The sequence below is a fragment of the Topomyia yanbarensis genome, chromosome 3 (assembly GCF_030247195.1).
Source record: "Topomyia yanbarensis strain Yona2022 chromosome 3, ASM3024719v1, whole genome shotgun sequence".
In the NCBI taxonomy this organism is placed as follows: domain Eukaryota; kingdom Metazoa; phylum Arthropoda; class Insecta; order Diptera; family Culicidae; genus Topomyia; species Topomyia yanbarensis.
In genome coordinates, this window is record NC_080672.1 from 364,252,582 (window position 1) to 364,266,470 (window position 13,889).

The 13,889-nt window shown below is 38.2% G+C and overlaps 1 protein-coding gene across 3 annotated transcripts in view; it reads left to right on the forward strand.

The window, feature by feature from the left end:
- The window catches only part of LOC131690399 (mediator of RNA polymerase II transcription subunit 13), a 172,662-nt gene that overhangs the window by 53,230 nt on the left and 105,543 nt on the right, over positions 1 to 13,889 (forward strand). For all 3 annotated transcript variants that reach the window (XM_058976129.1, XM_058976130.1, XM_058976131.1), the window contains exon 2: positions 3,408 to 3,735. In XM_058976129.1, coding sequence (XP_058832112.1) covers positions 3,408 to 3,735 — 328 coding nt within the window. The remainder of the gene's footprint in view (positions 1 to 3,407; positions 3,736 to 13,889) is intronic.

Consider the following 13,889-nt stretch of genomic DNA (forward strand, 5'->3'; position numbering starts at 1 on the left):
TTACTGCTTCAAAAAAATTATTAAACATTAGGTGCTTTTTGTCACAATTATATAAGGAGGATTCCCTTAATAGAAAAAGGGACAAATATCCGATCAAGGGTAGTGTAGCACCTTGCAATCAACCAAGGTTGTCTGTCGATTCTCAATTGAGACGCTAATGGTGTGACCCCATTATATACCCTTAATTGACATCCTTCGACACAATCTTGGCCTTACCAAATCTAAACGGGGGTGATGTCGTGAAAACTGTCGCATAGTATCTGACAATAGTTCAAAGCAACATCTGATATTACTCCATATGTATATGGTCTAAGAATAGAAATTGGATCGTCCACTCAGCCTAGCATATACTACATTCCCTATTCTCCACACACCCGCATGATGCACAGCCTTAAAGATTGGATTCGATTATCAGGGAGAGCTGATTATTCAGCGCGTAATGTTGAATTAACTTCTTTACTTATGTTATCGTCCGTCCTACTGATTGCGGACAGTGAATGTTTGTTTTTGTTTTTTATCGTATTATAAGCTACGAGTTGGTTTGGTTACTGGTTGTTAAATTTCGGTCGTGAGGAAATACAGTCAGCTGACAGAGTATACAGTGTACTATACACTTAATTGCTGTGTTTAAAGCGGGTCGATGCTAAGAGTAATAACTGATTAGATTGGGCGATTAAACAACTTTGGCACAATTTATTCGTCGTTGTCAGACCAAGAAAGAGCAATTCATACAAATTGCAGAATAGCTACCTAAAGATTACTTATTTTTGCAGTAAATCACGATCAATAAAATTGTTACTCCTTAAAGAATTTTCTGCACCCTTTTTCATGTTTCAATAACGATTAAAAATCGATGTTTTATATTTTTTTTATATCATTTCCATTTATTTGAAACGAAAATCTATTTGTACTCCTGAGAACTTTATCTCACGCCAATTAATATCCAAATTATTACTCTTCGCCGCCTTGAAATACCTTTTCATAACAAATCCAAAACAAGACAGGTTTCAAATCACAGCTCCACAAATCTTCCCAGTAGCTGCTCTCTATATACGTTATATGTTTAAACGTCAAAAAGGTAAACACATCACCCACACTCGATACTAACGCCGCTGAAAGAAATAATAAATAATCGGCTCTGGTGGTGGTAGTTGTGAAATGTGCTTCATAATCGCACAATCGAATTGTACAACAAACAGTCGAGGAAAGAGAGAGAGAGAGAGCAAGAAAATGAGTGAGTGAGGATTGAAAGGGAAATACAGGAAGCTTGAAATACCGAAGATGACCGTCGTCGGGAACGGACAGACACTGGGAAGGAGATTCCGAAAAGCGAATTATTTCGTATGTGTCTCTTTCTTTGGGACTGTTTGCGCCACTTCAGTGCCGAGACGAGGAAGACTGTGTTCTCGCTTCTTGCTGCTGATGTTTACGATCGTGCGAGGTGTGGTGAGGTGAGGGCAGACCATTTATTTCAGTTTATTTTACCTTTTATTTTTCGTGTTCGCTCTCCATTGTATGCAACACTGGAGGCTAAATTGCTCTGCTAGTTTCCATACGCACTGCTGGTATAATTGTATCAGTGATGTGTATTTACATTTGAGCGGTGTTGGTTTACCGTCCCGTCCGCCGGACGAGTCTGAGGTACATAGAAAATCGAGCATAAGGTAGCGGCACAGTGTGAGATAATCGGGGAGTGAAGGCAACGTAATTCAATCTTTATTTTATGCGTGAATTATGAAGGTACTGGGGTATACTGTCATTTTACGAAGCTGGGTCCGGAACAGGAAACGACTTCAGATTTTCCCCCTGATTTTGCTGCTTATGTTTCTTAATGTTTTCAATATTTTCCAATTCCTGTTGAAAAATTTCCACAGAGCGTAAGTAACAGTAAGATTAGATATGGAATTTGCGTTTCGACTTCGTCTCATCAGAATCTGACACTTAGTGACGGGACTAAGCTAGCGCCAGATTGACGCTAGCTCCAAAAAAATGGAGACACATAGTGTGTCTGAGCAAAGCAGTAGTCAAGCGTGATGTCCCGCAAGAAAGAACTAATGAGAAATAGTGAAATCGAAACATATGGTTTGGCTTAGCAAAGCATAGTGCATCTTGCATTGACATTCTCTGATTCGAAAATCGAAATATTTGGTTTTGTTCTACCAAGGCAGACTAACAGCAATCATCTGCAAACAGTACACTAGCAGACGCAGAAGGTGCACAGCGAGTGACCAACCACCGTCGAAAGAAGCGGACCGCATAATTCCAGCGAAACGTACCTATAGCATACTGTACTGACAGGCACCATCCGTCATTCTCTACCCACACATGGGACCAGGCTGTGTGGCAACTTCCAGAGTCAGCATTAGCAGCAGCAGCAGCACCGCCGAGTAGATATAAGTACAAGCGAATGGTGCGACGGCTGTTTAGGAACGGTGCCCTGCTCCGCCGCCGCCGACTAAGTTCCATTTCACACGCTCTGGCTCTTGTTTTTTGAGCTGTCGACAAGCGGTTTTCCTCACGTTTGTTATTCACCGAATATCTCGGCGAATCGCACTGTTCATCGCTACATAATAGACTGGTGGAACACTACTACTACGACGACTGCCTTTCCCATAGGACCACCACAGTGACAGCGCAGTCGGAACGGCCGGGTATGAGATGAAAACAAAAAGTCGATTCCAACCACTACAAGTGTATGGTTGTGTCGAAAAATAGCTTACCAACCATACGACGATTCATCCTGTGTGAGAATGTTTGTGAGGACGGCCCACCGGGAGTTGTGCAGGGTGACGGCTCTCAACTCCTTTAGCCTGCTTTCCATCCGCTCTGTCGGTCGCCAATTCGAGTACTACCCTACGTTGCACGTGTGACTCCGTCGCGTGCACCTAGTTGGTCTGCATTAACAGGGGTACATAGGAAAAGGCGGTGTTCTTTAGGAAGTTTTTATTTGAAAAAAATGTATTGCAGTCTAACAGCTCGAAAAGGGACTACTAGTTTTTGCACAGGTAGTTCAAAAGACCGGCTCAGGCTTTCCCATACTCGGTGTGATGTGGTGTGCTAGCTCGTGTCATCATGACGTTTCGTTCTTCGAAGCCCGAAACGACGATCGTTCGTGTTGTTTATTGTTTATGGAGATGATGCGGCTGATTGTGACTGCGGTGTGAAATAGTACAAAGCTGACTCGACTGCCTTCGTTATCCGCGGTGGACTATGTACAGCAGGCGAAAGGTTTTATATACACAAGTGTCGGTAGCTTTCTAGCATTGTTTTATATTGTAGACATTTCACGCTGTTGGTCATTGTTCGTGGTTCGTGTAACTGTATCTAAAGCTTTTTTTTTCTTCTTTCAAATCAAAACATATCTATCAAACTATAATAATATATTCCTTTTCTTCCTCCCCCATTAGAATGATCTGTGCGGTATAAAATGGCGTAAGTTGGCCCAGGGTGAACGGCCGCACGCGTCAAGTTACCCACTGGACGACCCGGTGCTCCGTTCCTACTCCAAATGTCTCGAGGTGGACATTCTGTGCGTGTGGCGCCGGGTAGCCGCCCCCAAACCGGCCGAGCAGGACCAGAACGTGTTCGAGATGAGCATACCGGGGCCGGTGACGGGTGGGTCGGTTATCCATCCGCCGCTTTCGCTGACCGCCGCCAAGGAGCTGTGGATCTTCTGGTACGGCGAAGAACCGGACCTGACCGATCTGGTCGATCCGGATCTGCTCAAGTCTTCCGGTAAGTGAAAACGAGTTTTATACTGTGGAAGTATATGGGAATTTCTGACGGAAAATGTGTGCGACAGCGACTTTGAAAATATTATAGTGAATAGGCAATACACTCAGGTTTTTTTTACGCGGGGGATATGTGCCGCGTAAAAAAACCGCGTGATTGGAAAATCCGCGTAAAAACCGTGTTAATTGGAAAATCCGCGTACAAATATTCTAAGTCCTTTTGAATTCAAAAGACATCGACTTTAACCTGAAAAAATCTAAGTTTTTTTGTAAAGAACTTAGAAGAATTTTGGCAGTTTTGTTTTGCGCTGATTTCGCAATTAACACGGTTTTTGCAAAAAATAAGTCATTTTGAATGCAAAAGACCAGGTAGATTCTCGAAAAGACGGAAGAGACGAGTCTGGACTCCTTATGGCCCGTACCACAACAATATGGGTATTTTCGGAATGGTCTAGACGAGTAGGTGCCAGAAATTGATTTTTGACGCCATTTCGAAATTCATGATAACGACTTCCGGTTTAGTGAAATTCGCTATAACCCAATCAATATGAGTATTTTCGGAATGGTCTTGACGAGTAGGTGCTAGAAATTTGTGTTTGACGCTATTTTGAAATTCAAGATGGCGACTTCCGGTTTAGCGCGAGTTCTGGCATCTACTCGTCAAGACCGTTCCGACAATACCCATATTGCATGGGTTGTAGAGAATTTGCACTAAACCGGAAGTCGCCATCTTGGATTTCAAAATAGCGTCATAAATCAATTTCTGGCAACTATTCATCAAGACCATTCCGAAAATATCCATATTGATTGGGTTATAGCGAATTTCGCCAAACCGCAGGTCGCCATTTTGGATTTAAAAATGGCGTCAAAAATCTATTTCTGGTACCTACTTGTCAAGTCCATTCCGAAAATACCCATATTGTTGAGGTGCGGGCCATAAGGAGTCTTCCAGACCCGTCTCTTCCATCTTTCCGAAATCTTTTAAGTCTTTTGCATTCCAAAGGACATGAAATTTTGTTTTGCAAAAACCGTGTTAATTGCGAAGTCCGCGCAAGATAAAAGCTGGCGAAATTCATTTAAAAGGACTTAGAATTTTTTTTTCACAAAAAAGTCAAAGTCTTTTGCATTCAAAAGGAATATTTTTGCAAAAACCGTGTTAATTGGAAAAACCGCGTTATTGGAAACTCCGGAGTTAGAACATAATTGCTCTAATGCAAATTTCCGATTTTGTTTGAGAACTTGTGCCTTACCATACAATGGGAATTAGAGAAGAGAGTGGTTTCGGAATAGGGATAGTAAGGACACAAAAAATAAAACTAACAGAAATATTTACTCTCCCGGAGACATGAAAAATACCATATGGCCTTTTTAAAGCAACAAAAAAATCATAAAATGCATTTTACTTTTAAATGGTTTACGACAGCCAAGAAAAATAATTGCTTATTGAAAATCGAAGCCTGATCATTTATCAGTGCAAACTTCCTTTCATTTTCTACACGGAAAAAAATGTTACCAAATTCGTGAAAAAAGTGCCATGAATTCAATCACGTTTTTACGTTCCGAAAACAGGACCATGAACAAAAATCATGTGTTTTATAATTATGTTCCATTTTCAGTCAGTAACGCATCAATAACGCTTTTATTTGTTTGTTTTTGTTTTGTGAACTTCAGTCACGGTTTCCATCATACCATTACTAAATCGATTTTCTGTACGAGAACTAGTTCACAACTTTATGAACATTGTTCATAAAACCAAAGGTAGAATCGTTATTTTATTCAAAACTTTTGGAAAACATATTGACGCGTGAACTATTTCATGATTTCATCGTGAACTAGTTAATGATTCCAAATATAATAGTCACGATTCAATATCCGGGCTCGTAAAATAATTCACATAATCACACAATGTTATTCATGTATACGTGAACTGATTTCTAGCGAATTAGTAACAACTTACCATTCATGGTCATGAATTAGTTCACAAAACCATGAAATATTTTTTATATATTCGTGAACTAGTTCATGATTCCTAGTATAGTAGTCACTGCTTGCCATTCGAGTTCATGCAATAATTTACAAAATCGAAAAATGTTATTCATGTATACATGAACTGCTTTAAGATTCTTAGCAACTGACCATTCGTGCTCTTGAAATAGTTCACAAAATCATGAAATCTTATTCACGGAAACGTGAAAGAAATTTATGATTCCTAATATAATAGTCATACCTGACCATGTGTGACCTTGAACTAGTTTACACAATCAAAAAGTATCGTTCATGTGTTTGTGAACTAGTTCATGATTTCTGGTATAATTTTTACAACTGACCACTTGTGCTTGTGAAATAGTTCAGAAAATCATAAAATTTTATTCATGGATTTGCGAACTGGTTCATGACTCGTAGTACACGATTCACGATCTATCTTGAGTGCTTGTGATATTTAGAAAACATCCGCAATCATTTTCTATTTCATACAACTCTACATATGGTCTTACAATTTTCACGTGAACCAGTTCACAAAATTTGGGTTTTGTCGTCGTGAAATGTCATATATTTATGCACAGCCTATAGAGACTAGTAATAGGTGCGAGCACCAGATATAAGATAACTATTCGGACCTCGAAGATTGATTCGATAAGGGTCACTGTGATGTCTGGACAGAAAATGAAAACTGCGCTGAGGATAAAAAATATATTACAGAGCCACGAATCTTGCTCGTGATGTAGTTCACAAAACAAGATACCGCGAACCATTTACGGTTTTATGAACCAAATAATATTGTCACGTTACTCCGAGTAAAAAATCCGACAGTGATTCAACATGCACAGTAGTCACATTACTGCATGTGTCAAATTCGAACGTGAGCTCGAGAATAAAATATCACGGTAACGCGCATATAAATTACGATAAACGTGACTAATATCCTAAAATCATGAACACAAATTACACTACGCGTGATTCGTGAAAATTATCCTCAAAAATCGTGAAAATTATCCTAAAATCATGAACGTAAGTCACACCACTCACTAAAAAAAAATTCAACGCGAAACTCGTGAATAAACATCACGAAAGCGTGAATATAAATTATGAATATTGTGACTAAAACCTTGAAATCATGCGTATAAATCGTGCAACTCTGCCAAAAAAAAAATCCGATATTAAACTCATGAATAAAATATCACAGTAACGTGATGAGAAATTACGAAAATCATGACTAAGCTCTTAAAATCATGACCGTCGTTTTGGTTGATATACTACAAACCAGTGTATCCCCAAAGTAGGAACAAGAATCAACAAAAACTAAATGTCCAGGGAACCACCACAGTAACCTAGCAAAAAAATTGCAAAATAACGCCATGTACATTTTTGCGCGAACTAGTTTTTTAAAAACATATAGATTCATGAATACGAGGATTATTATCCATAATTTCAGAAACTTGGTCACGATTTTCGTAAATCGCTCAGTTCACGATATCGTGATTTTTTGTTCATCAATTTATGAACGGATTTTTTTCCGTGTAGTAATGTTTATAATTGCTGGATGAAAAAAACCACAAGACATTCTTGATTATACGTCTAGATTTTCCAAATACACTCGTAATTGAAAGCATTCAACAGTTAACAAGATTTGATGATGACTTCTTTTAAAAATTATTAGAGAATTTTATTTAGTTGAACACTTAAAGAGAAAAGAAACATTTTGAATGTGATTGCATGATTCAGAACTTATTGATAAAAAAGTTTTTTTAACAGTAACTTTATACATGCTTTTATATTTCATACTAATTGACGTAATTCAATATTAATTCTTCAAAAGGGTTAACATGATTTATGTAAAGAAACTTATTTTACCCATTATTCCGCTGCCGTGCTGAATTTCATGAAAAGTACGCATGAATCAACATCGTTACCCTTGGTAGAATCAATTTCAAATGTTTTCTGTGTTGAAATTATAACAAATTAAGAGAAATCAGCAAAACAAAAGTTTGTTTACAAATCTTATTAGCCCTATTCAAATGTTGATATGGAATTCCTACTATTTGTAGCCAAAAATACAATTTATTTTTGAATAAGATTCTAATCGCCATTTGAAATCGAAATGCTCATAACAAAAATTTTCGGAAATGTGATAGTTCTCGAGATAATTTAAATTTTGTTTTAAAAACAATTATTTTGTTTTATTGCGACCTTTTCATAAGTTATTGTGTTTCTCCACCAAAAGAAATAGGTTTTTCAAAAAGCCTACAATATTTCCTGTAACTTTCTATTTGACATCAAGGCGATATTGTAAACTATTTGAAAGCTACATGAAAACAACCAAAATATGTTCGAACTGTTTAGTTTAATCATCAGACCCTTTGGTTGAATCGTATTTTGATTGTTTTAATTGTTTTCGTGTAGCTATCAAATGGTTTACAATATCGCCTTGATGTCAAAGAGAAAGAAGTTACAGGAAATATTGTGGGCTTTATTTTATCTTTTGATGGAGAAACACAAATAACTTACGAAAAGGTCGTAACAAAAAAAAATAATTGTGTTTTTAAAACAAAATTTGAAATATCTCGAGAACTATCTAATTTCAGAAAATTTTTGTAACAAAACAAAACAAAATAATTGTGTTATTAAAACAAAATTTGAAATATCTCGAGAACTACCACATTTCAGAAAATTTTTGTTATGAGCATTTCGATTTAAAATTGCGTTTAGAATCATATTCAAAAATAAAATTGTAATTTTGATTGCAAATAGTATGATTCATAAAAATATTTCAAAATTTGTTGTTAGGAAAACTTTTTTTTGAAAGCTTCTCCATGATCCAAATTTACTGAAAAAGTTTCTTTTACGTCCTTAAAATGATAAATTTTTGACATTTTATGATGCGGTAATGCGAATAACTTTTAAAAAGGGCATAATTACACGAATTAATTGTTTTTGTTGGTGCAAAATTCCAAATATCTCGAAAACTATTGCATTTTAGAAGATTTTTGTTCAAAGCATTTTGATTTGAAATGATACTTAGACTTATATTTTGTAATAAAATTACAGTTTTGTGTGTCAATTAGTATAAAATTTAAACACATTTATAAAGTCATTGTTAGAAAAACTTTTTTACCAATAAGTTTTCCATCATGCAATCACATTTAAAATGTTTCTTTTCTCTTCAAATTGTTGTTGACAAATTATATAAAATTTAAAAAAAATGGTTTTTCTTTGTTATTTAAATTTTTAATATAAATTTTTGTTTTTGTGAAAAATGACACAATATTTTTTTCAGTGTATATTTTTTCGTGAAGTAATATTCATTACCTGTAACTCGTTCTCAGGAAGTTTTGATGTATAATATAGAGTACTCGACTTAAAATATTTGGAAATTAATGCACGTAGAAACGTCTAAGCCCATTTGAACAATTGCTCTTGTATCAAAATATTTCCATCACCAGAAAAAAAAATCATGGAGATTCATAAACCGAACACAACTGCAAAGTTTCGTTCGAATCGACGATGCTCATATTTTGCATTTTTTTATATAATAAAATGAGGAGAATAAATCAGGAACAAAACATTTAGAATCTAGTTTTTTTAGCTCTTTTGAACAAAAAATGTGGTAGATACCAGGGATGGCACATACAGTGTTTCAGTCAAAAAAATCTGCCTTCTGTGATACCTAAAATAGAAAAAAAATGTAAAAATCTTAAAAAAATTCAAAAAATTATCCAAAATCGGTCATCTGTGAAATACATTCACTACTTCTCGCAAATAACGTACTCTAATTTTTATCGAGGGTTATTTGCGACGATAACATATAAAATATGACGACGCAGTATTCTGTTCGATAGCATGAATCGTTGATTTCTTGACACCATACAGACTAGTCATTTTGCTTTTCTTCTTGGCTTTTTCAAGAAGTTTATGAACGACACGACTTGACACTCCTGTTTCGAAAGCGTTGGACTCCAAAAAACGATTGCGAAATCGGTGCGTAAAACATTCAGCGATTCTTGATCTTTCAGGTTGCGCTTCTCCTATTGCTGTGGAGTTTTTTGGTATCAATTATGGAGGTTTTACCCTTTGCGAATTTCCTTTCCTGAATATTTAGCCATTTTTGCTTGGAACATGTTTTCTATCTGAGCATCTACATAGCAGACTGAGCACTATAGATATCAGCTTTTCGTGCAGCTATTTTACGTACTTATTCTTGACATTCAATGTGCTTTTGGCTGAATGTCTTTCGAATTCATTTTTGGAATCAGCACGAGGTCGTAGAGTATCTTTATATATAACGAACTAGATACACGCAATGCTTAGCAACCGACATCAGTGCTTATCGTCAAAACAAGTAAAATAAGGAATCTGAGTGTTTGCGAACGCCTTCAAGGTGGTGTGCTGTCACCACTTTTATGGAATCATGGTTCCGCTAAGTACGTTGGGATAATCCTTGATTCAAAACTCAATTGGATTGCTCACATCGATATCAGAATCAAGATAACTTACATGACTGGATTTATGTTATTTCTTCCTTCTTCCACCACACAGCCCCTTGTGTCCCGTATGCTAGTATTGGTCTACCTGTTGTTGTGCCGATCCAATGAATGTACTTCCGTTTGAGTCCCCATAATTTGCCGAATGGCTGTCTGGTTGTATGGAGCAGTAGCTTGAACAATACGTACATTTTTACACTGATGGTTCTTCAATGGAGGGCCGAACTAGTTCTGGTGTCTATTGTCGTGAAATAAGATTTATCCAATCCAATTCTCTTGGTAGATACTATATCGCATTCCACCAAGCACACGACTTTTTGTGGCGTGCAATCGGCACTTCTAAAGGGAATTTGTGGCAAAAGAATTTATTTTTGCGCTGACAGTGATGCTAAAAGCATTAAGTTCGGCAGATTCGAGATCGAAGTTAGTAATCGCATGTCGAACTGATATCGAAGAACTAAGTATTTCAAACCCTGTCTGCCTTTTATTGGTACCAGGGTATTCCGGTATTACTGGACTTGAATTGGTGGACGAATTGTCTAGAGCAGGTGCTGCAACTAATTTGCTTGGTCCAGAACCAGTTTCACCACTGTCGATTAGTTGAATAAAGAACAAGATTCGCTCTTGGGCTGTGTCCCAACATGCCAACCATTGGCATAGTTTGCAAACTTGCGTTCAAACAAAATCTTCTCTGTCGAATGTGAGTTGGAGAATGTCAAAGAATGTGTTGCTGAATTAAAACATGGCTACTATGCAGCGTGCTGAGTATTATTCATGTGATCTTTGTAAATCCAATTTAGGAACTTCACATCATTTGATATATAACTAACTTGCAGTAGTTGCAGTACTAATCCGTATTGTCGGTTCCACATACATAGAGGAACTTACAGGAAGCTAAAATTCAACGATACGTTATTGTTTCTAACTCAGCGTGGTAAAGAGCTATAGGGTTTATTATTCCTTCAGGAGTGAACAATCCGGGATATTTATTCTTTTGTGTTGTGATTGTATTGTCATTTAGTTTTATTTCCCTACATTTTTCTTTCACCTTCCTTTCCCCATTTCCATCAGGAAAATGATGAGACTGAATGCCAAGGCACAAATCTCCCGAATAACATGGGGAACGCATCAATCGCCACTATATCCTGATTTCTTCTTTGGACCTTCACACAAGTTGTGTGAGTGTATGGATATAGGGATCAAGTTGGTGCAAAATCCAACTTTATTCAAAAATGACCAATTTGAATATTGGAGCTCACCATTTTTTCCAAAATTGCCGCATAAAGACCTAAGCGGTTTAAAGTACTGTTTTATTGAATGTTGAATCGGACTACATCTATGACTTGGAAATCAGTTATTTTGCTCTGTACGCTCAAATGAACTACCTAAATTGCAGCCGTTTAGTTCATAGACATCATCGCTTCATCATTCCAATAAAATCGAATCTGAATCGCACTTACTTTAGCAACACAACCCCCCAATCCTACGAAACACACGAATTCGGAAACACCACCCGGCCACAAATTTTGACTGACAGTCGACCTGTCTAATGCAGCCTCAACGTCAGCGTCAGCGGTGATTCAGTTTACAGCTAACCTAGGCACACAGGACTGCCAATAACAGACCCACCTACGCACCACCGTCGTCGGTCGGTACGGAATTCGAATCTTTCCACCGTACCACGATGGCCATCAGGCTACAGCAACAGCAGTAGTAGCAGAGCCTACCACCTAGGTTACATAACGCAATCCATCGGAGGCGGTCGTCGTTTTCGTCTCCTCGCCACCACCATCGATGACGCCGCATGCAGATGGCATTCGGTCGTATGTAGGTGGAAGAAAAAGGCTCGTTTCGAGCGAACAGCCAACGCAACGGACCAACCAACCAGCCAACGCGTTTCGGTCGATGTACGTTCAGGAAGAAAAGTAGGAATGGGCTTCCGGGATGCAGAAAATATTTGCATGTACACAATTCTCTTGTGGCATACGCATGAACCTACCTACCTATGCGATGCAGAAAGAGACGATGCATTTTTAGGTTCTTGTGTGCGGCACGTCCTGCACGACCGTGTTGACCTTCCCGTATAGTGTATGGTAGAAGTCGAACAGGACATCTCCCTGCTACACTGAACTGTATGGTGGAACATACAAAGAGAAAAAGCCAATTGAGCCATGAATTTCGGTGAAAGTGGGTGTGGGGAATTCTCACCACCCACCAGCATCACCGTACTGCACTGACGGTAGCATTGTTTAGGTTGACTGTTCGTTTCAGGGCTAACCTTCAACCGGGAACCAGGTGCGCGACGCTGTCCTGCTGCATGCTCAGGCATAATAAAACGTAATAGATGTAATAATGATGTACATTAAAATGTATAATGCCACCAGTGCTGGTCCGATTTGTAGTGGTTGCTTGTGTGGTGTTGGTTTGCTGCGGTCTGCCGTCGTCGTCGTCGTAGCGCGTATAGGTGACCCAAGAGAAAGCCAACAACAAGCCCGCCAGCGGCGCGGCCTGGTGGGAAGGGGACGAAGATGTCCGCGTCGTGTCGGGGTTGCGATGAAAAACGAGTTTTCAGGGGTAACGCGTGACAGGGCTGCTGCTTGTGTTCAAGTCTGGCAATGCTGTGTGTCCATATCGGAATTATCCGGCGGCTGCTGCTTGCTAGACGGATTCGAACAACTACATAGTGACACTGCTGCTGCATCGGTCGAGCGGTGGTGGGCACATAACGTTTACGTCCTCCATCATCATTCTCCCTTGGGGGCAGCCCTTTCTTCTGTGTGCCAGTTTTACGCTTTGGTTGACTGGATGGCAAATTCGAGAATGTGCGGCTACTACTGTACTGGCCAAACTGCAGCTCCTGGTGTATTGGTATTTATGACATAATACCAAAACATACCGAACAGAGCTTGCAAACCAAACCGATTGCCGCTTTTCCAGTTGTGCAGTCCTCTTCGGACGGGGCAGAGCATTTGCGGCGCACAGCGGCTATAAATATGTAATAAAACAATCCGTCTAAGATTGAAATTGATGACGACCCGTATAAATAAATACCATTCGAGCAACCATTCTAACTATTACAAATCTATTCATATTATACTCACCATAATAGGAATAGTGTCAATATATTCCAATACATACGGTACAATTATTATTCAACTATATACATTATAGTTACCATTTCAAATATCTTCCCTGTATGATCGTGTATCCTTCAATGGTTATATGTAATATAAGGAAGTACATTTGGAAGATATACATTATCCTTATCGTAAATGAGAGGTTTTTAAGTTATTTGCATCGTTTGGCTTGACAAACTGGCTTATAAGGAACACGACATATCTTCAAGCACCAATCAGAAAGGATTCCCACTGTCACGCTACGCCTGCACCTGTCCGGTATGCTATTATTCGGCTGTGATGTCAGTGAAAACAGAACGCGAAACATCCACTAAGGAATTTGATATCAAGGATTGATAGGACTTTCTTTATAGCATGTGCAAAAAGATAAACTTGCGAATTCATTGCCGAAAAGCCTTTCATATATTCTCTCAATCAACATTTAATTGGTACAATAGCTTACAAAAATATTTGGAATCGTTACATTCTATTTTAATATGTTTAGATAAAGATTGATCTACTTTTACGAAATAATAAGCGTCATTTGAAAACTCTCCCAAGAT